At 56.6% G+C, this 22,834-nt stretch overlaps 2 protein-coding genes across 12 annotated transcripts in view; one reads left to right on the top strand and one right to left on the bottom strand.

Moving 5' to 3' along the window:
• The window catches only part of LOC122365337 (plasma membrane calcium-transporting ATPase 2-like), a 67,250-nt gene extending 64,077 nt beyond the window's left edge, over positions 1-3,173 (top strand). For 6 of the 11 annotated variants that reach the window (XM_043336479.1, XM_043336478.1, XM_043336477.1 and 3 more), the window contains one exon: positions 1,157-3,173. In XM_043336479.1, coding sequence (XP_043192414.1) covers positions 1,157-1,393 — 237 coding nt within the window. In that variant the 3' untranslated portion in view covers positions 1,394-3,173. Of the gene's footprint in view, positions 1-677; positions 820-1,156 lie in introns of all 11 variants that reach the window. The other 5 variants (XR_006253719.1, XR_006253721.1, XR_006253723.1 and 2 more) reach the window with 1 other exon arrangement.
• Positions 3,174-5,317: 2,144 nt separating this feature from the next.
• The window catches only part of LOC122365343 (cAMP-regulated phosphoprotein 21-like), a 66,362-nt gene continuing 48,845 nt past the window's right edge, over positions 5,318-22,834 (bottom strand). Inside the window, exons 7-17 of the mRNA XM_043336484.1 lie at positions 19,216-19,368; positions 18,751-18,832; positions 17,670-17,774; positions 17,155-17,476; positions 15,984-16,093; positions 11,201-11,755; positions 10,021-10,321; positions 8,812-8,999; positions 8,356-8,542; positions 6,674-6,811; positions 5,318-6,347 (exon numbers count right to left, since the gene is read on the bottom strand). Of these exons, the coding sequence (XP_043192419.1) occupies positions 6,091-6,347; positions 6,674-6,811; positions 8,356-8,542; positions 8,812-8,999; positions 10,021-10,321; positions 11,201-11,755; positions 15,984-16,093; positions 17,155-17,476; positions 17,670-17,774; positions 18,751-18,832; positions 19,216-19,368 (2,398 nt within the window). The 3' untranslated portion in view covers positions 5,318-6,090. The remainder of the gene's footprint in view (positions 6,348-6,673; positions 6,812-8,355; positions 8,543-8,811; positions 9,000-10,020; positions 10,322-11,200; positions 11,756-15,983; positions 16,094-17,154; positions 17,477-17,669; positions 17,775-18,750; positions 18,833-19,215; positions 19,369-22,834) is intronic.

Here is a 22,834-nt window from a genome sequence, read left to right as displayed (position 1 = left end):
TCTTTCTCTCTGTCTCTCTGCGGCTGTCTGCTGTCTGTCGAACTGTAGCGCCCGTCGCGCCCCCGTCTGTGTGTCTGTGCCGTGTTGTCTGACCGCTGCGCCCGCCGCCGCGCGGCGCCGGCCCCCCCGCGCGCCCGCTCGCCGCCCACTGGCGAGTGGCCACCGTCACTGACCGACCACCAGTCCACCAGAGACTTTCTCCATGCATCCTGCACGTACATGGGCTGAGCATCATGGTTGCGACTGCTCGTTCTTTGAGCATGCCGCACAGTTGTGCTGCTCTCCACTAACCAGCGGACTAACGCTTATACACACGCTACTACTGGCTTGGGCTCTGCCGAGTGCGCGGCTCGGCGCTGCTCTGTGCTTGCCACCTTGGTGTGCGTCTGTAGGTGTGATGTGCTATTGATGGAGTAACATTAATATCAATGTTAAGTTGGTAATTGTCATTTGCTTCGAGAAACTTGTCGAATTCACTTGGGGTCGCCTCTCAGTTTGGTTTGCCAAGTTTGCGTTGTCTCGGTCACGAGCAGGCGGGGTTCACGCGGGGCGGGTGTGTTCTCCGTTGAGCTTGGCTCGGTGTTGCTGGGGGAGGGCTGCCGCCGGGTGCCAGCGATCCCCGGCCGCGCGCTGGCGGCGCGCTGGCGGCCACGGCGCTGTGTGCCCGCTCGTTGCAGGCGCGGTGTCCAACTACCAGTCCGACTCCGGCGGCCTCGTGACCACCACCAGCTCCGCCATGTGACGCTCCTGTCCTGCTCCTGTGTCCTGATCCTGCCTCCGTCGCCGGACTGGGCTCGGCCCGGCCCGGCGCAAAAACAGGTAGGCAGCATCCCAGTTTCACTATCTTGATCTCCATTATTGCCATCAATACATATAGTAATTACTAAGTATTGACAGCCCTCCACAGACCTAGCCTCATTATTTTTATTCTTTTCCCTACCGTATTTTATGTTAGCATTCATCATTTAAAGTAGTGTTGCAACTGCATCTATCCTTTTCCACTCCTTCTCCAGATTCTTGGCGCCGCGCCTGGGGAAAGCTGGCACCACGGCTTCTAACCAGTAACTGGGTCACCGTGCTTAGCATGCTCTCTTGAGGCGGCTGTCGTGTGCCGGGCGCAGCCGCCGCCTGACCCCGGCCTGTGTGCGTGTTTCAGATCCGCGTAGTGAACGCCTTCCGCCAGGGCGTTGACGTTTCTCGGCTGGCAGAGGCAGGTAACCCGACGTTGGCGGCAGTGCTGCAGAAGCAGAGTTCCTTCCAGCAGGCCAAGAGGCTGTCGCAGGGCTCGTCACTCGACTATGCCGACATGTGTCCGGATCCGGACGAGCTCAAAATCCCCGAGATCGACGTGGACGGTCTGACGTCTCGGAGCCACACGGAGACGGCCGTCTAGCCGGCGGCGGCCGTCCGTCTGTCTGCTGAGCGCGCGGCGCCGCGCCGCGCCCGCCCGTCCCGCTCCAGGGCCGCCCAGACCGCCTCCCTCCCTCCCTGTGCTCTGTCCGATCCCGCTCCCCGCTCTGTCTCATTCCCCGCGTCCCGGCCCGTGTCCGCGAGTGCGACTGACTGATGGGGCCGGCCCCACGGGCGCCGCCCGGCTTGTTGCGTTGGTTCGGTGAGAGCGGTGGTTATTTTTCTTGAGTTGGTTCCTCAGGGAGTGGACGGGGCCGGTGCCGGGCGCGAGCGACGCGGCCGTCAGACTGTGACCGCGAGCGTGCGCCAGCGCGCGCGCGCACCGCGGCCGCCAAGTGAATGTGACGCAACGCTGGGCGAGAGAAGACTCGTCTCCGGCATCTGTACATACTGCTAAAAGCAACGAAACTTATTCAGCGTTGTCGTTAGATGCCTTACATTTGCGTTTGTCCTGAGCGCGTGCCGCTGGGACGGAGGTGGGTGCCGCCAGCGCCGCCTGGTGTGCCGGCCGCCCGCCGGAGGCTGCTGCACCGCCGGCGCCGCCGCCGCTCTGCGGCCCGCGCCGGCCGGCGTCCCGCTAGCTCGTTGGATGTGTACATAAGGAGTGGCCGTGTGGTGCAGTGTGCAGAGAGAGCTGCCCCTGGACGAGAGCCGCGTGGCGCGCCGCCGGACTGAGCGCGCGCCCGGACCGCCCGACCGAGACGGCCGCCGACCGGGGCACGGCGCGCGCCGGCCGCCGACCCGCCGCAGTGTACTACCGATATATATGCATACATATATATCACATGACCAAGTGAAGTTAGCAGCCACTCTTTAACTAGTTCAGTGTTGAAAGCTTGTGGAATGACAGTGGTTTTATCTCAGTCCTCGGATTTAACAGTCAGCCTGTGCTTGCATAAATCGCGACTAATGGGGTGACAGTTGTTTGTAGTGATTTTGTTACTGGTGCGAAAATGTTGCTAGCGGTTGTTCTTTATTTTTCCTACTAAATGTCGATGTGGTGCATCGCACCGGCTGCCGCGTCCCATTCTCGCTTTCTCCCTCACGGACATGTTCTACTATTCCCTTGTCATGTCAGCGCAATCACGGCCGGGTCAGCTCGTGAGAAATTATTCGTCTCCGTGTACGATTATCTGTACAGCAATACGTTGATCGTTACTGGCTGCGGCTACGGCGAAAATTTAGGCGGCGCCTCGGCGCTGTCGCCTAGTTCTCCGAGCGCGGGCTGTTGTAGGATCGCTGCCCGTCTTCTAGAGCTGTATAAAAAGCTGTATATCGTCCTAGCTTGTCAGTCTCCAGTCTTATTGTATCGTCAGTATTACAGCAAGCTGTTGATGATAGAGACCGCCAACGGTAACTATTCGCGGACGCTCGAGAGACACTGGTGGTACAGGGTTCTTTTGCGAGTTCTGAGGAGGTTGCTTTGTGTGCGGAAGCAGGCGGCGCCCGTTTTCACCTTGCGGAATGATTGGGTCGGTGCGCTCCCAGCGTGTGACGGCTCCGCCCCCGGCCCTGACCTCGGCCGGGTCGAGGGTAGCCCCATCAATAGGCAGACTGGTCCCTCGGCCATCACCCATGTATGTGTTTATTCCTTTCTTTAGTTATGTGCATGCTTCGTGCTGGTCGCTGTCGATTGTTTTCTATGAAGGGATGATTTAGATGCATCGCTGCCCGCGATGAGGGTTGTTGTGTAAATAAATCTTAGCGGTGATACACAAAATTGTCCGTGAAGTACGTTGTTCGAATATAGTGGTGATCGATCATTTGATTGTTGATCGTGGCGGCGAGCGGGCGGGCGCGTCCGGGCGGCTGGGGCCGGCGCCGGCACATCTTATGCAGTGGCTTGTTTGCCTGTTAACGAGTAGGGACGGTGTGTTCTGTTGAGACCTCTCTCCTTCCTTCGTGCGCGCGCGCGCGCCGCCGCCGCCGAGACGGGTGGGCGGGTCCGCCCCCGCCCCCGCCGCCGCCGGTCGGCTGTGGCCGGGCTCGACGGCTCGTCGGCCGGGCGGCGCGGCGCAAAGTGTAGCATCAGTTTGATTGTTGATAGCCGTCGGACCTATGGTTTTTATCAAATAAAATTTTAACGTCGGCGCTGGGTCGTTGCTGCAGTAGCTGTGTGGTTGTTTGATCGTGCAGGGTGGGGGATGGGGATGGGCGCCGTTGTGTGCGCTGTAGGTGCAGAGGGGCAGACCGCTTTCCAGGAAGACGACAGTGCCCTACGATCATCTGGGTGAAGATTCTGGCCACAGTGAGTATCAGGTAAGCACGATACCATTTTTTCACTCTTGTGAGTGGATGGGCTGTTCATGGGAATAACAAATGCACCCAAATGTTGCTAGTCCATTTGCTGTTACCGCTAGTTCTTACGATCCAAGTCCATGGGCGTTAAAAAACGATTTATCTATAGGAGACCATTAAACTCGTAGCACGGAATATATTTTACAGAATGAAGGGGAATTCAAATAAACCATATCCCGGATATCCGGGATAACGAATCTCCTCAGTCAGGTTGAACGCTCATTGGTAGAGCATTTCATAGGCCCGGTCTGGTGTCTGATATGCACAATGCAAGTACGGTACCCGTCCGCCAGATGGCAGGGCACAATCCAACCGTTCAATAAGTGCCTCCTCTCGTCATAGGGCCCTCTATAGCTCTGATCTGGGACAAGTAGGCTAGGCTGTGCCGAATGCCGATCACGAGAATCGAGGCTAAGTAAATTTAGGTGGGTGGATACCGTGTAGTGTGTGATCTACACAGGGCAGTAGGTAGCGTGTCCGGCTTATTACTCGCTGGCAGAGGCGGCGGAAGCAGGGGGGCAAGGGGGGCAGCTGCACCCTAAAGCTATGGAAAGGGGCGCCTCGAAAATCTGTAGAGGAGGCAGGAAGTTAAGAGGTGCGGCAGCCATAAAGCTGAGCAGTGCGACACCGCAACTGATAAAGGCACTTGTGACACGAAGAGGGTGGCAATGACGTGGGAAAAGTATCTTTTGATATGCTGAAGAGTGGAGGGCATCCTTATCTGAAACAAAGGCAGATGCTGCCGACCCCGTCGAATATAATCTTGCCAGGCGATAAAGGCTAGAAGGGCGCAGCCACTCGAGAAGCGCGCCATGCGGAAGAGGGGCGCCTGCATGCGAAAGAGGGGCGCCTGTGTGTGGGACGAAAAAGAAACATTTATGGAGACGTCTTTGAAGGCGATAGCCTCCGAACGCCAACACGAACATATGAGGGCTTATAGCGTTGCAGGCTCCATGCGACAAAAAGGGGCGCCTGATGGCCGATATGCGAGAGGAAATTAGTTTGTGTAACATTTATCGGGGGCGGTAACTGCAATAGTGCAGTGCAGCCCAGGCGGCATGCTGCTTACCGGCATGCAATTCTCTGTCACCGAGTATGGATTCGGCGCCTTATTCACTAGTCCACACGAAGGTATTGGGACCGTGGAACTCTTTTCGATATGCCTTATTCGGAGAATCTTATGGTATGACTATGGTGATGGGCTTGTTTCTAAACGAACATTATGAAGGCTACATTTACGCTATGGAATGTCCCTAACTATTTCTCGTTACATAAAAACTGTAGTTCAGAACGTGTTAACAGGTACAACACATTGTCAAACGTCTCTTCACTGTTTGTGTTACTACAACCGTGTATATGGTAAGGGGCGCCCAGCGGGAAGGGGCGCTTCAATATCGTTTGCACCCCTATCCTAGAATACCTTCCGCCGCCACTGCTCGCTGGTTCGAGGCTGGAGAGCAGCATGCTTTTAGGACCGCGTATAAAGTCTGGTGGCAGCTGGGACCCACGCTTGGGAGAGCCGAACTGCCATCAACCTGATTGCATAGTTCACCCAACTTCTTCCCCTTTGTTCAACCGGTGCCTTCAATCCCCCAAATAAAAACAGCCATTTGTGGAACAATGTTTATCATTTTCTCCTGGCTCGCGCACAGTTGAACAGTAAAAAATTGTAACAGGAAATGATGTGAAACAATATAACGATCGTTCGCGACATCAATGTGACAGATCCGATGCATGACCGATGCCGCCCGACTAGACGATTGGAGGGGGGGGGGGGGGAGGGGGTGAACTCTGGGACACCGATCCGACACCTCTCTCACACTCTCGGAGCGCGCCCTCTGACACTCTGAGTGGGACGCGATGGGACGCGGTGACGGCAGGCCGGCGGGACGTGGGACGGGACGCGGCGGCACGGACCGGCACGCCGCGACAGGCGCGCGCGCGCCGGCCCGTTAAAGCTGTGTCAAAAGCGCCGGCGCACAAGCGGCGCGCTCTCCGAGATCATGGGGGAGCGGACAGGGGCGCCGGCGAGCGACACCCAACACAAAACCGAGAGGCGGCGCGGCGGCTGGCGGCGGCGGCGGCCGGCGCAAGCGGTGAGCGAGACACAATGTAAAACCAACAGTATAAAAATATCCAGCGGCCACTGTGGGCAACGCGCGCGGCCGGCCGGCGGCGGCAGTGCGTGCAGGCCGCTCCGGCGGCGGCTGATGGTCACCTGTTCAGTTCGAGACGCGCCGTAATACTCTGTGTGTGGGCGCCCGGCGCGGCCGGCCGGTATTGCAGCAACACGTGGCGGCCGTGAGTGGGGCCGGCTGGCGGCGTCCTCACGGCCCTCTGACTAGCTGTCTGTCCCTGCCTGTGGCCGTGCTCTCACTGCGCTCAGCAGTCAGGCCGCCGCAGCCGCAGCCGGCCGCCCGGTTTGAGCGCCAGCAGCGCGGCGTCGGCGCCGGCCGGCGTCTCGAACACGGCCTGCACGCGCTGGTGGGCGGCCAGCGCGCCGTCCGGCGGCGGCGAGCCGGGCCCGAACTGGAGCCGGCCGCCGCCGGCCGTCACCACCGGCTCCTCGAGCAGCCGCTCCAGCTCGCAGCGGCGCAGGCCGGGCCAGACGCCGTCCACCTCCAGCACACAGCCGCCGCCTGACGAGCGGGGAACGGCGCGGAGTCAGGCCCACAGCACAGCCAACGGTGAACAGGCAGCGCCGGAGAAAACAGCATAACATGTGCCAGTTGACATGCAGTGATCGTAAATCAATCACCTACATTTCAACTAAGCGTACCTATTTCTTTAGCACTTCAACTGCTGACGCCAACCGAATAACATATTTCACTGCCTTTTTGCCTACGACTTACCTACACATTCAACCGCTGGCATCCTATCTATCCCTTACCGCCATCCTTAACCACCCCTAAGACCTCACGAACAGCCTCTGCCTCCCGCTCGTCCCCTATCCCGCCTCTCTTACCGGTGTCGGCGCCGTTGGGCGTCACCGTTCCCTCGCTGCTCGCCTTGCTCCGAGCCCGGCTGCGGCGCGCTCGGCCTGGCCGGCCGGCGCTCGACTGTGACTGGGGAGGCTGGCGCAGAGGCGCCATCAGGCGCACACCTGGGGAAGACAGGGGCGTCACTGTGTGCGCGTCTAGGGGGAGGGCGTCATCAGAGACACACCTGCTGCAGCCGAGACAGGGGTGTTATCTTACTAGTTACTGTATCCCGAGGGGAGGCAAAGGCGTCGGTCAGCTAAGATGTTAGATATCGATTCAAAGTTTGACGACAGAATGAACTGCACAGTGTACAAATCTACATACATTTCAGGATTCCAACTTTGGATCAATGTGAATACAGACCACCAAGTCACATGACCGATGTCTGATACGAATATCCACCGATGGGCTGATCTGTTATTGAGCTACCGTTCGACTTTGTTGAACTCGAGATCGATCGACTACACTAAGCAGCCCATCGGGCAGGAGCGTAGGACAACCCCAATAGGTGTTTATACCGTAAGGTGGGGCTATTTGAGACAGTATTTAAAATTGCTATAAAATAAAAACCACTTAAAATTCATGCTTAATTTTTGCTCAGGCGATTTACTGCTCGATTCGACACCTTCCTGAGCAAAAATATCACATAAAAATCAAACGCTCTTCATTTTATAACGATTTTAAATACTGTCTCAAATAGCCCCACTGTCTCAAATAGCCCCACTTTACGGTATTTCAAACAGTAGCCCTCATATCGTATTCACGACAACGCTGACCAGAATGGAAGGCAGCTGCCACGCGGAAGTCCACGTACTTTTAGCGCATACAAACTAACCTCGGAAATGTATGTGGGTAATGTAAGGCGGCCACTGGGGCCGCATTGCAAACGATGCCCAGTACGTATAACCCAAATTGCTCCAAAGCCTTTAAATCTCGCTCTGATAGGGCATATTTCAAAGCACGAGCGGTGCGCAGAGGGGTGCATAATTGTATGGTCTCTGAAGATATAGTTAAAGGCAGCTTTCCCCAAAATAATGCGGCAGGGTGCAGGACGGTCAAGAGCGTCGAAGTGTTCATCTAACGTTAGACTGGGCCCGTGACCTGAGGTTAATCGATAATTCTGATCACAAACTACATCCAGAAGGAGAAAAAAAACTACATGCCGGCCGGTGGTTACTCACTGAGCGGTATGGTGCGCTGCTAAGCCGGATATGGACTGAGTGTGGTACTCACTGAGCGGTATGGTGGGGGTGGTACTGGTACTCACTGAGCGGTATGGTGAGGGTGGTACTGGTACTCACTGAGCGGTATGGTGAGGGTGGTACTGGTACTCACTGAATGGTATGGTGCGCTGGTACTGGAGGTGGGGGCTGGGGGTGGTGCTGGTACCCACTGAGCGGCATGGTGCGCTGGTAGGTGGGTGGGGGTGGTACTGGTACAGGTACTGGTACTCACTGAGCGGCATGGTGGGGTGGTACCGGTACTCACTGAGCGGCATGGAGCGCTGGTAGGGGTGGGGGACAGGGGTGGTACTGGTACTCACTGAGCGGTATGGTGGGGGTGGTGCTGGTACTCACTGAGCGGCATGGAGCGCTGGTAGGGGTGGGGGACAGGGGTGGTACTGGTACTCACTGAGCGGTATGGTGGGGGTGGTGCTGGTACTCACTGAGCGGCATGGTGCGCTGGTAGGCGGGCGCCGGCGCCGCCAGCGGGTGCGGGTGCGGGTGCAGCAGCAGCGAGTCGTCACACGACTCGGCAGAGCGGAGCCGCTGTCCGCCGTTCACCAGCCGGCCGGCCACCGGCGGGCCGGCGGACACCAGAGCCGGGTACTGCGCCGCCGGGTAACCCAGCACCTGAGACGGACACAAAGGGGGATAGGTCAGACCACGGGAGGTACTGGGCACAGCAGCCGGCCGACACCAGAGCCGGGTACTGCGCCGCCGTGTAGCCCAGCACCTGAGAACGGACCGCGAGTCAGAGACCAAGGGAGGGACAAAGGACAAAACCGATTGAGGAAAGTACGAGAATGGTGCCTTCCAAAACAAAAACAGAACGGTTCTATAAAAATTCATATCATGATAGCCGCTTATGTTAACACTTCACACCCACCCTTCTCACTGACCTGCTGTGACACGGCGGTGGGGTCGGAGGCGGTCCGGCCGGCCGGCACCGGGTACGTCTGCTGGCCGTAGAACGGCGCCAGCGGGTACACAGGCGGCCCCGTCACCGGCGGCGAGGTCACGTAGTAGCTGGCCTCGGCCGCCGGCGCTGACGACATGGTCGTGCAGCCCGGGTACACGCCCATGTACGCTGCCGGGAGACAAAGGGGGCGGTTAGACGAGGGAACCCGTGAGGCGTGAGAGATATTCGGTTATAAGATGGGTCATTCCATGGATCTCGATATACCGCAGTCCTTTATCTTCATCTTCGTGTTATCGGGGCAAGAAGCACGATGTCCTGTGGGGCCCGTTCTCACCGATTTCCTTAACTTCACTCTGTACTCAGTCTGTTACAGGAGTGGAGTACCAGATCGACTGCCAGTGCGCAATGGCCGCATCCAGCCTTTCCTTAAAGACCATGATAGTTCTTTGGTAAAGACCATCCTGTTATTTACCATGATAGATCTACATCGTTACAAAATACACATATGTTTACATCCCTGGCCTTGTACGATAAGGGACCTTCTGAATGTCCTAATCGTGCTCTAAGAGAGCTCTCATCGCGCCCAATCCATTATAGTCCCTGCCGACTCCCCTCTGGCTCCCCGGGACAGCCCAGATGGCCGAACGTCAATACAGCGGCGGCAGTGGGGCGGGGGCGGGGGCGCCGCACGCACACCGACCGGGAAAAGGTCAGAGTCGGCACACAGACTCAGTCGGGCTGAAAACGGCCCGAGAGCGGCTCAGAGGCCGCAGACTGGGACAGAGAGCGGCGATCAATAGGACGGGTGGGAGACGGCCTCGACCACTGGAAGGCTACTGAGTGTTCAGGCTAAGGGGCTGACGTGTAACCAATACCTATTAGTAAAGTAATCTCGACCAATACCTACATTAGGATGAATGTTGAATGACTGACAAATAAGTCTGGCACAGGCTCAGAACCATATTAAAGGTCTGATCTTGTGTCATCCTTACACTTTCTTCTGCAGGTGGACTAGCCCTACCCACCAGCTATAAGATATTCAATCGATGAGTTACGTCAATTCTATCCAGATTCTTTCACGTCTCCCTCCATCCACTCCCATCCCAGTCGCCCTTGCCCCCTCGATATTCTCATGTAATTCCCTCCACCCTCCCTTTCCTTCCTCTTCCCTCGTCCCTATTCCACGCACCTGTCTGCGGCTGCGGCTGGTCGGGGCTGACCAGGTGGTGGTACATGTAGCGCAGCGGCACGCTCGGTCCCGGCACACAGAACATGGCCTGCTGAGGCGGCGGCGGCTGGGGCGGCGCGCCGGCCGACGGCGGCGGTCCCGGCTGCGGCCCGCCGGCCGGCCGGTACGTCAGCAGGTACTGCTGCTGCTGGGCGGCCTGCTGGGCGGCCAGCTGGGCGTCCCCCTGACCGTGCTCGGCCAGAGTCAGACCCATCAGCTGGTGACTCACGTCGCCGCCCGGCTTGTCGGCCGACGGCTGAGGCTGCAACAACGGGCAGGAGGAGTGTTATAGTGTGTGGTCTGTGGGGGGTCCGTGGGCCAAGAGAGGTGGAGCATGTGGAGGTTGCAATGGCAAGGGGTATTGCTAGTGAACTACATGGAGAACACAGAACACGTCGCTGATGTCTGTAAAAGGTCATGAGCAGCACACGTCACATGCATGACGCAGGTATTGAGAGTCGTCAAATAAGTTTATGTTTATCCTGAAGCGGTGACGACCGTCACACGTTATGCCGCTTCTGCAAATCTACTATGTGCCCTACTGACACACTGTGGGCAATGGCAGGCGAGCGTTACATGCTACGTAGGCACGTGGCGTGGCCCACGGGGACCTGCGTGTCACGTAACGGAGCGATACTCGGCAGTGATGTCACGCACTGCGTTACTCATGGATGTTTGAAGAGTAGGTATTCGATCTCTATTCCACGAGTTGACCAGACAATCCTCGTGCGGGCTGTGTTTGCAATGTGACACACGCGACTGTGACTAAGCGACCTTTAGTGTTCTTTGTTTAATAAGCCGGCACACAACACAGCACGCAAGCTAGCACGCACACTCGTGACTGAATTACGTAAGCTGCGTGATAAAGAAATGTCCAGAATGCGTCTCGTGAACCATCCAAGTCACCTGTGAAATCATTCCTCTTCGTCGACCTGACAACCTGGCTGACTATCCCCACCGTTATTGACCAACAAAGTTACTCCACTTATTCCGTGAGCCGAAGACCCGCCCCTTAACTGTCAATGATCTAGAACTATGAACCTGAGAAGCCGTCAGTAATCTGGAAACCCTACATTCTGTCAGTGATCTGGGAGCCCTATCTGTCAGTGGTCCGAGTACCCTCTCCTCTCTGCTCCCTCACCTGGTGGACGGCGTGCGGCCGCGGCTGGCCGGCCGCCGCCATGGGCGGCACCACGGGGTAGTAGCCGGCCACGCCCGGGCCGGGGCCTGGCTGCGGCATGTACTGGACGGCGGGCGCCGGCGGGCTGCCTCCCGGCGCCACGTACTGCAGCCCGCCGGTCGCCGGCACGTACTGGAGCGGCGCGGGCGCCGGCGGGGGCGGCGGGCCGTCCGCGCCCGGCGAGACGAACCGCACGGCGGCCGGCGGGCTGGCGGCGTGGTAAGCGGCCGGCGCGGCCTGCAACTGCGCCGGAGGGCTGGCCGCGGCCGGTACCAGCTGCGGCGGGTTGGCCGGGTTGTACCGGTACACGGTACGGTCCGGGTTCAGGTACGGCTGGCCAGAGTGGGGGTCGATGATGACGGAGCCGGCGGGCACGTCCTCCAGGTTAGTGACGGCCCAGAGGACGGGCTGGCAGTCGCGGACTGGACCGGGAGCGGGGGCCACCGCGGGGCCGCCGCCGGCGCTGGGCCCGCCGCCACCGGCCGCCACACTGCCCTCGTCCAGACTGTAACCGGCCTGTGGACAGACGAGACACACGATCAGACTTATACACTCACAAGATCATGTTGTGACATTTGTTATCATCCTACACACGCAGCCAGTCATAGGCCAGGCACATACTATGAATTACCCGCGCTCTCTTCATTGTATACACAACCCCAAATAACACACCACACCTCCACGCCCCACTCAATAACCTAACTCAACACACCTTACCCAACACCCATCACACCCGTCATTTACCCGTCGCACGCCATAACCCCTCCATCCAATCAATCATCATCGCCGGCTCGGTGGCCGCTGCCGATACAACAGCCGCCCCGGGACCGGGTGTGTATTTCTGTCCATCGGCCGCGTGCCGGGCTGACGGGTCGCCCGAGTCACCGGCGGCACGTGGGAGGTCCTATATCGGTCCGGCGGCGGTGACGGGACACCTGGCTCCGGGTCGGACCGATACGGCCACAGGTAGCGACGGTGAGCCGATGGCGACACCGGACGTGGAGGGGAGGGACGGTACGGGGCTGGGCAGTGGGTGAGGGGTGGGAGTGGATAGCGGGTACTGGGCAGGGCTAGCCACTGGGCAGTGGAGTGAGGGGCGAGGTTGGACGGTAGGCCGAGTGGCGACGTTAAAAACTGACTGAGGCACGAGATAGTGCTGGACATTAACCCTCGCCCATGTAGGGGGGGGGGGGGGGTTGGTGCAACCCCCCCCCCCTGAGGTTTTTCGGAAATAGTGCAAAAACGGCGGCGCGCAGCGCCGCCAAATTTTGGGTAACTTATGGGGCAAACCTTGCGCATCTTTTGATAAAAAAATTTTGACCGGGTCATGTCAGGTCACGGAGTTATGACGTCACAAAGGGAACAGCCTCCGGCCGGATTTTCACAAACTGAGTGCCAACGCCCGAGGTTTCCTGCCGGTGGTACGGACATCGGTTGATGGATCGTGATGAAACTTCCCATGCATGTTGGGGCAAGTATTGGCTATCATATGGTATAAGAAACTTGACCGGGTCAGGTCAGGTCACGGAGCTATGACGTCACAAGAGGAACAGCGTCCGGTACTATTTTTGAAAAGCGCCCGAACCACTATTTTGCTAATTCTTGTCACCTCAATGGGAATATGCAGCAATATTAGCTTCTATAGGGAGCAAATGGACCTTCCAAATCCAAAAATACAATCAGATTTCAAAAATTTAAATTTTGATTTTTCGAATTTCTGCCGCCGACTGTGACCTTGCCGACTACCGGCGCTCCCAACGCGCCATTTTTAGAGCTAGGGAAACGAAATACATACCAAACGATAGAGAATTGATCAAGGAACACGATAGTGAAGGTTTCAAGTCGATATCTCCCACCGTTTTGCCGCAATCGCCGCGGAAAGTTGAAAAAAGTCTATTTTTCCGAAAATTTGACCTTTGACCGGTCAAAAGTAGGTCAAATGTTGACTTAGGACCAAAAAATATACCACCAATCGCGAGATCTCGGCGAGAGCAATCCGTTGGTCTTTTCCGCTAAGCTCTACGACGCTCCGTTTTCAAACGCCAAGGGGGGGGGTCGCACCAACCCCCCCCCCCCTGCATGGGCGAAGGTGGCAGATCGCCGTTTACGGGCGAGGGTTAAGGCGAGGGGCTGGACAGAAGGTGGTGAGGGGCGGGGCTTAGACGGCGGGTAAAGGCCGGGACTAGAAACTCGAGGGAGAATGAACTGCGGCGCGAGGGAGGCTTAGTGACGGGACGACGCTGAACGACGACTCGGCGTTGGTTGGCTATTTCTGACCGCTAACTGACCATCGTGTCCGACCGACCGGCACTAACCGCCGACGTCGGCCGGCACATTAGTCGCCAAAGTCGGCCGCCGCCGCCCACCGCGGCCGGGCTGACGACACAGTGGCCGTCGCAGCAGTCGCCTCGGCCTAGAACAACTCCGAACAGAAATGGACTACCATACCTGCGTCTATCAAAGGTGAGCTACACACACCAGCTTGAAAGGCGCAGCACTACGATTGCGAATCTAATTATGCAACGACGATTCGGTTCTGGTCGCCTAAACAGTGCTGAACAAGCTTCCAAAGCCTCACGTCGGGCGGAGACGGGGGCGGGGGCGGGGCGGCCGCCCAATCGGCCAACGATCGCCGCTCGGCCGGTCGTCAGGACAACCCAGGGACGCGGTGTGGCTGAGTCAGAGCAGCGACGGCGACGACGAACGGCAGACGACGACGATGACAGCATAGGACGGCAACAGACGACGGGAGAGCACTGAATGTCCAGTGCTCAATATCCAGCCGGTGCGCACCCCAGGCTCTCTCTCTCTCTCTCTCTCTCACTCTCTCTCTCTCCTTCCCCCTCTCTCTCCCCTTCCCCCCTCTCTCTCGCCCCTTCCCCCTCTCTCTCTGTCCCTCTCCTCCCTCTCCCTCCCGCAGTCCAGTCAGGTGATTTCAGCAGCACCAGTGGTGACTCAGAGACCAGCGCCGGTCGTTCCAACACGAAACAGCCACCGCCGCCCACACGACTCAGGGCCAACACGCACCCCCGCACGCAAACGCCCAAACACCAATGACAACGCGCACGCACCGGCCGCCGGTGAGTTAGTAAGGCACTGCACGGCGCCTCTGCAGCAGCAACAGAAATGCCGACAGAAGGAGGGAGTGGTGGTAACGCGACGGGGAATAGTGATTTCGGGGAAATGGAAGTGGGAAAAGTTTATTATTTTGACGAGATTATGATGCTGCCTTTATATTGCGATTTTATTAATAATGTCGTACGGTAATACAGTACAGTAATCAGCAATGCAGTGTAAGCTGTGCTGTCTTGATAAACAGTTAAATGGAAATGCACGCAGAGCTAACTTATCTTGGCGAACAGCGAACAACGCCCCAGTGCGTAACTAATGGAACAACAGGAAACTCCGCCAAGCGTTTTTGCTGTGGACGAGGCGAATTCTCCAAACAACCTTCAGTATTTTCACTTTACATTTTTCTTCGTTTCTGAACCTCGTACGAGCCATCCTGTTTGCTAGCGCGCTATTGCACCAGCTCCACTCCGAAACATCTACCCGGGAGCCACCAGACCCCTAGCTCCGGCCGGGAGCACACGCTCTCTGTTGGCCGAGGGCGGTGACGTCACAGACGATAACGATGTGGTCCAAGAAACCCGTCCCCGACCCGGCCACTGACCGAAATAGCCACCTTAGTGACCCTTCAGCTACCGAAATAAAACCCTGCTCGCCAGTGTCGGCCGTCGCCCTCATCAGAAGATGCATGCCGGCACTGTGAGCTGGCACACACAACTTTTATCAGGTGGTGTGGTAATGAGCGCTTGCTTTCCAGCAATAGCTGTTTGCTGATTTTCTAAGAAGGGACGACAAGGGCGTATCAGTGTGACAATGCACTCGACTGTGTGCGTTCAGAATTTCTAACAGAACTAAATGTAGCCAGGAATTTATGTCACAGGCTTACTCATGCCTGAAGAACGTAAGCTGTCAAATCGACCATTCTTTCCAGAAGTTCTATATAAAACTATAAGCTGGCGTCCAATCCACATCCGATCAACCCCAGCTTACAGCGTTACCCGGCAACTAAGCTAAACAGACGTCACCAGTATTTATCTTGAGCCACTCGGTCAGATCAAAGTATAGTCCATATAACGCCTCTCCACACACACAAATAAGGACAAACATGTCCGCGTATCGCCCACAAACAACTCCAAGCGATCGTAACTTCGCCGAACGCCGGGCAATTAATCGAAACGACCCGGGAAAGGCCCCCAGGCTTGCACGGCCTCGCCAGTCCTGCAAAACAGGCACTTATGCGTCGGTCGCCGGGCCACTTTTAATCGTGCTGATCGTACTGTGTGCTGAGCTGGAGGGGATTTACGGTAGGGGACGGGGAACGAGGGACCAATGGAAGCGGACCCTGACCTGCACTAAGGAATGTGACGATCAGACCCCAGGGTGGGGCCAGAGGTCGCAAAGGGGCATTGAACAAGAAACGTGCCCCCGGTACTACTAAGCAGGAATACCCACATTGGGCGCTATTAGTAAACGCTTGCAGTCAAATCAGTTAGCAGTCCGTTGACGGTGACGTCATTTACATGACGGTGTTAGCAGCGCCACATGACGCTGCAGTGGCCGGGCTGGCCTATCTTTACGCGTTACATGACGCAGCTGCAGCCGCACTGGCCTGCCGTCATGCGTTACGTTATGTCACGGTGACCAGACTGTCCTGCCGTCACGTGTATTTACGCACCTGGTGCTGTGAGGTGGGTGACGGAGTCGAGTCCAGGGTCACCTGGCTGACCGAGGCCGTCTTGTAGCCGCTGGACGGACTCAGGCGAGACACACTGCTGGCTGACGAGTCTGGAGAACACAGACAGATAGATCATAGGTCAGTGCATTTCGATACAGACTGGAAGCACAGGCCAGCGGACGGACTCAGGCGCGACACGCTGCTAGCCGACGAGTCTGAGCGAAACAGGGGAGAGGGACAGGTCAGTGAATTCAGACAGACCCGAACCTGTAGCCGACGAGTCTGATCATCAGAGACAGACGTGCGGGGCGGTCAGTGGATCCTAGGCACAAACATTCAGTTGGGTCACACAGAACCGTAGCAACAGTCATTTCACTTTGACAACAAAAAAAAAAAAACGATACAAACGGCAAATTCGTTCAGCCAAACACGCACACTTTAATTTGCTTCAGACATACACAACGGTCCACCGATTCATAGTCACATATCAATGGCGAATTGATTCAATTTCAATCTGGTACACAAACAGCTCCCCTATTCAGATAGGCACACAATGACAGTCAACTCAAACAATCAGGCACACGTAGGCGGCCAGTCGACTGGCTCTGGAAAGTCCCGTGGCCGCGGTGGAACGCGGATATATCAAATATCAGAGATGGGTATGGGTATGATGCAACAATACTAGCTACCGGGTTTTACGCCAGGAGGTATGATACTGTATTCTTATTATCTGCAAACCCAAGAACCCGCTCCACAGCATTATGTAATTGGAAGGTGTAGATATTCTTTTTAATGAAACATTAATTATCTTCTCCCCGATCCCTCGAGATTATTACTTATTAGTTATTGTAAAAGACGGTAGGTTGCGGAAGTTTCGGCCTAGGCGAATGCAATCGAAGCGGTGCTCTTATGATAGGAAATGGCTGTGTTGCTAACGTGGTGAGCAAATTCCGCTCACTGGTGCAGAATCATTGAAAATAAGCATACAGCACCATGGCTTTATCCAACCCATCTCATCCCCTGCATCAAAGATACGCCTAATCAGTCACAAGTACTCCAAAAATGCTTCTAACTTGTCCGTAACATCCCGTGGCAAAGCGACGTCCTACGCCAGCCCAGTGACGTCCCGTCCTCCCCCCTCCCCCGCGCGCGCCGCCGTCGTCGTCCGTACCCTGTTTGGCGAGCCGCGCGCTGCCGGCGCTGGCGGCGCTGTCGCCCCGGCTCAGCGGCGCCGCGCCCGTGTAGCCGCCGAAGCTGTGCGACTTGGAGACGCCCGGCGGCCGCATGCCGCCGCCGCCGCCACCGGTGGCCACACGCAGCGAGTTGCCGCTGGCGTCCAGACTGTCGGCGGTGTTGAGGCGGGCGTAGCGCGGCGGCTGGTCGACCGAGTGGGCCTTGGAGGGCATCTGTCGGCGGCAGGGGTCGGGCGGAGCGTCCAGCCAGCCGCCGCCGGACCGGCCGTCACCCGACCACCCGTCGCCGTCCAGCTCCTGCTGCGGGGGAGGGAGAGGTTAGGCTACTCGCAATGATAAACGAATGTGTGAAGTCAGTGAACGATGACAAATCATGACCAATGACCATCCCCCATCTAAAAATTATACGTGAAATTAAAGTATTTGCTAAACGTGCTTAAAAAACGGCAAAGCTTAACTACGACGCCCAATACCTCCACCCCTCCGCGTCTACCTGCTGATTGTTGAAGATACGGGTGCGGGCCTTTCGGTACTCGACCTCGCGCTCCTCGAAGCTGCGACTGCGCCGAGAGTCCAGAGAGTTGGGATTGTCGAAACTCTGCCAAATGGAAGACAGCCGGACATACAGTCAGCCGCCGCGCCGAACGTAATAAAAAGCTTAACAGCGGACCGGCGGCATCTACGGAGATATTAATGTAACACGCAAACGACAATGATGACTTTAGGCGCCGCCGAGACGGAAATCATTATATAACTATAGTACAAAAAAACTGTCCTGAGCAAACCAGACCAAAAATAGGACCTTTCAGGACGAGACATTCTGGAAAACATTACAAGACGTCTGCGAACATTGAAGAAGAACATTTTCTTTTCGCTGAATTAGTTTCAAAGTGATTACTTTTCGCGACCAGCTGAAAAATGCCAGGCATGGTACAAAGAAAAATATAATTGCTAGGGTATAGCTCAACTAACAAAGTGGCGTGCCGGAGCGAAACCATGCCTTGAATAATGCCCGTGGCGGTTTTGACGGCAAAAAAAAAAAACGCTGTGTTCTGACATCGCTGCTCATATTCCTGTCATCAGACTGCGCTGATGACTCACCGGCGAACACCAAGCGTATAGGAGTGTGTGCAAGTGAACAGGTGTGGTCGTACACTCAGCGGCAGCAGTGTTACCGCTCGCTGATCGTACCAACTCACTGGTGACAGCACCCCGCCCCACTCACCCTGGAGTAGTGTCCCAGCAGGCCGCGCCACTCACCCTGGAGTAGTGTCCCAGTGTCCCGCCCCACTTACCCTGGAGTAGTGTCCCAGTGTCCCGCCCCACTCACCCTGGAGTAGTGTCCCAACAGGCCGCCCCACTCACCCTGGATAGTGTCCCAGCGTCCCGCCCCACTCACCCTGGAGTAGTGTCCCAACAGGCCGCCCCACTCACCCTGGAGTAGTGTCCCAGCGCCCCGCCCCACTCACCCTGGAGTAGTGTCCCAACAGACCGCCCCACTCACCCTGGAGTAGTGTCCCAGTGCCCCGCCCCACTCACCCTGGATTAGCGTCCCAGCAGGCCGTCCCACTCACCCTGGAGTAGTGACCCAGGAGGCCGTCCCGTTTCAGCAGCCGCTTCGGTTCGTCACCGTCGTCTCGCAGCAGGTCGCGGAACCTAATGACAGACACCAGCGTCACAACAGCTTCACCAGTGTATCATCGATGGACCTCGGCACGGGGAAACACGAGACTGACGCCAATAACAGACACATGATACCCCGGTAGTAACTACACATGTCTATTGTGTAACACTGAATCTACACAAATAATATCACGAATAATATATAGCATTGATAATAAAGGCATCGATTTGCTTCATATTTTCACCCATAATCCCTCATTCGCAAAAATGAACAAATATCGCCCACAAAGTAACAAGAAAACCCCATTTCACGCAAACTACTAATGTCCATTCCCCTCATCCCCTTCCACCGACTACCCCTCTTACACTGTCATTCCACTGCCATCCCTCCCTCCAGCTGCCACTCTCTGCCTCACCTGAGTTCGGGCACGCGCGTCCTCTCGGTCTTGGACACGATCACAGACGTTCCGGTCGGGTCAACGTTGTGGTCCAGACCGAAGTAGACCGCCGCCCGGTGAACCAGCATCCGCTGGTAGGATGACTGAGGCGGGAACTTGAACTCGGCCCGCCTGTGAACGCAAGAGGGAGCGGGGTCAGACAGTGCTGCATAGACGAACAGATTCTACATGATTAAAGCCAACAATGTCATGTAATGTAATGGAGTAATGTGCGCAACGAAACGCCATAAATCCCAACTCGGAAACCTTTGCCATCTAAAAAAATAAAAAATAAATAAAGCAAACATCCAGACACAACAGCCTTACAACTGACATCCTCAATTTCGAATCGAATTGCGACGCTATGCTCTCAGCCCACCGACTCAATCCAATCAAACCTTCATCCCGGTTTCTCCTGGAAGTAAACCAGGTAGTGTTCAACACCCCACGCGTCTGGAAGAGTCGTCTATCGCCATGGCAACGGTGGCGTTCTGACTATCAAGTCTGCACGCCCGCGGGCGGATGACAGGACGGACGATTATATTAGCGCCGGTGGCGGACGGTGGACAGGCGAACACACGGCCAGAGCCGGTCTAATTAACCCGACAGTCACCACTGCAGATATTGCACGGCGGCCCGGGCGGAAGTACAAGGTGCCATTGGAGCTTGGATCGGAATATGAAGGAAGTGTTCCCGGGTCGCTTGAATTGTCTACGTCGGTCGAATGATGAGGTGCGAGGAAGCGGCAAACCGGACGAAGATTCAGACAAAAATGTTTCGATGGACCCGATAATGACAAAAACGGGACTACGCCACTTTGTCGAATGATTTTGACCCGGGAAGCTAGTTTATGTAGTTATTTTCTTGAGTCTCTCCCATCCTTTCCTCATTCAAGTGTTTATCCATCAGCTTTGGGAGACAATCCGTAAAAAGTCCCATCCCCTGCAGCCGCCCGCTGTTTTCGAAGTCTCCAGCCCCGCTCACTATCGACCCGAGCACAGCTCGAACAGAGAACTCGGGGAGACCGGGGTCACAATCGGGATCCAGCCGGGGAAAAACAACATAGCGTGGGCCGGGATCGGCACAGCTCCGACCTGCGCCGCTCGGAGGGCGAACTTGGGATCGAACTTCGAGCTCGGGGGTCGGGACTCCGTCGGGGTCGGGGTCGGGGTCGGGTTCGAGGTCGAGGTCGCACCCGGCACCGGCCGGCACCAGCCCCGCTCGCCACCCACCCGATCAATGATGTTATCGACGGCGCTCCCCGTCCGCGGTTCTGCGCTTCTCTTCTAGTGGAGCTAGAGTTGCTCCAGTCAGAGCTTCGTCAAGGGGAGACCCCCAGGCCCGGTTTACACTGCACACCTTCAGCGGTCTCCCGAAAGGCAGCGGCCAAAGAGCAGCGTTAGCCTCAGTGTCAATGTCAGTGTAAGTACGACTGTCAGTGTCAATGTGTAAGAACGACTGTCAATGACGAACTCTCAGAAGACCATCGGGCGTCGATCTGATGGTCATCATCGGTTAAAGCGGCTTACCGCTAAGCAACTGTCGGAGTTTCATACTTTAACCCTCGCTCATCGCATCTTACGATCGGGAGAGCCGTCTACACTTGTTTCACTTTTTAGAAGAGTGTTAAGTACACTGGACCAAGAATAGCCACAGCTGCAGTGGATGGTTCAAAGATGTGCAATAAATAAATAAATAAATAATTAATTAATTAACCCCGCTCCGACCAGTCCATCGACCACTGTCCCACATTGTAGCTTCAGCTGTAGGAGAGCATACGATAACAGCAGCAGCATATTAACGTCAGACCAGCCCACCGACCACCGTGCCACACCGCAGCTTCTGCTGTAGTAGGACAGACACCAGCGACAGCCCCAGGCAGAACCAGACAGACATCAGGCCGGCCCCGGCTTCTGCTCGCCGCTGGGTCAGTTATGGCGTTCCAGCGGCGATCAGCACCCTCTCTGGCGGTTGAATTTGACGGTCATGGCCGCGCTACGGCTCCGATAAGGCGTCTGTGGTTCTCACCAGCCGGCAGGCAGAGCAGCAGCTGCTAGCCAGCCACAGCAGAGCCGTGGTAATCCGAGTTTATCGGAGGGCTGACTTCGGAGGTCGGATGGGTGGCCGGAGTGGTAGTCACAAATTCACTACCAGCGATCCCATCAGCGATCGTCAAGTCTCCGACAGCGTCCTCTCAGCATCGTTCTCCTCCAACAGCCAGACATCTGTAGTGCGAATAGCCAAGCAGCACTATCCAAGAAAGCTCTGACTCCCCACCGGTTCCCTGAAATCCCAGTCTATACCGCTACCCATATCTGGATATTCAGTACCGTCTGTCTGTCTGGGCTGCTAATGCCGCCCCATCAATACTCAGCCAAGTCTCGGCAGCGGCGGAAGCGCGGGGGCGGACAGCGACAAAGGTGAGCCGCCGCCGCGTACTTACCGGCCATCTGCAGCCGACTTCGAGCGAGGGAGGTCGGCCAGCCGGCGCGGCGCCGCCGGTGCTCGGGTAATGGCTGGTTTAGGACACGGCGGTATGGGAGCTCCTGCCTCTAATGGTCCGTCAACGGCAAACGACCGACGCAGACCACCCCCGGCTAGAGGGAAATGGAAAGGGAAAGGCGATGGCTGCCGTGTTGTTTGAAAATGGAAAAGCAAGACCCAAAGCATGCATTCCGCACTCGCTGGTGTAGAATCAATTATGAGTTAGGCCAAACCTATGCACAAAACGAAAGAGGTCCTGAAAATGATATTGCCTAGAGACAGGTGAGCATGAAACATCAAACATGGAGCATCAAGATATTTACATTATCTGATGCCACAAGCCCCTTGTTCTCGACATCAACGAATGCGAACGAACGAACGAACTGTACTCCGTCAGACTACCAAAAACACCAAAAAGACCACTGCTTCCTGCCGCTAACCGAATCCCGACACTCAAAATGGATGACGAACAAGATACATTCCAGCTATCCATATATCAACGCCGAGGGCGGGCCAATCTAATTCCTTATTTATTCGTACATCATTCCCACATCTCAGAAACATCTCGCTGAGAAATTCGTCGAAAGGCCTTCAATTTCATTTCCGTAAAGAATAAAACAAACGCTTGGAGGAGCGGCGCTGACGGCGCCATCTTTCGCCGGAACGCGGACTCTCGGCAGCCCGCCGTGGGAATCTTCCCGGCGTATTAACGTAAATCTAGGACAACGACCACCAGCCCGTCGGTCTCACCAATCTTCGTGGACATCGGGCCCGAGTCCGGCCACCAGTTGCCGCACTGAGCTTTGGACATAGGCAGGATACAGCCTGGGCTTGTCGTGGAACCGCCCCAGTCGTTCCGCGAACCCAAGCGCGGCGCAAAACAGAGCGAGCGATCTGATAGTCTGCCGCCGCCCCTGGGCAGACGGTGGGCGGGTGACGGCGCGCGGGTAGCACTGCATGTTTTAGACACTCATTAGCCGGCGGACGGTCACGGCTGGCGGCGGCGAGCTGAGGTCGTCCTCCCATCGACCGCCGAGCCGCCCACCAGACACACGGACCGCACAGCCCGGCACAACGCCGAGCCGCCCACACGGCCCAGCGCCATTCAGAAAAC

Source organism: Amphibalanus amphitrite, unplaced genomic scaffold (assembly GCF_019059575.1).
Source record: "Amphibalanus amphitrite isolate SeventyFive unplaced genomic scaffold, NRLGWU_Aamphi_draft 000732F_arrow, whole genome shotgun sequence".
NCBI lineage: Eukaryota > Metazoa > Arthropoda > Thecostraca > Balanomorpha > Balanidae > Amphibalanus > Amphibalanus amphitrite.
The sequence above is the reverse complement of the archived record's forward strand: the minus strand, read 5'-3'. Positions and strand labels throughout refer to the sequence as shown.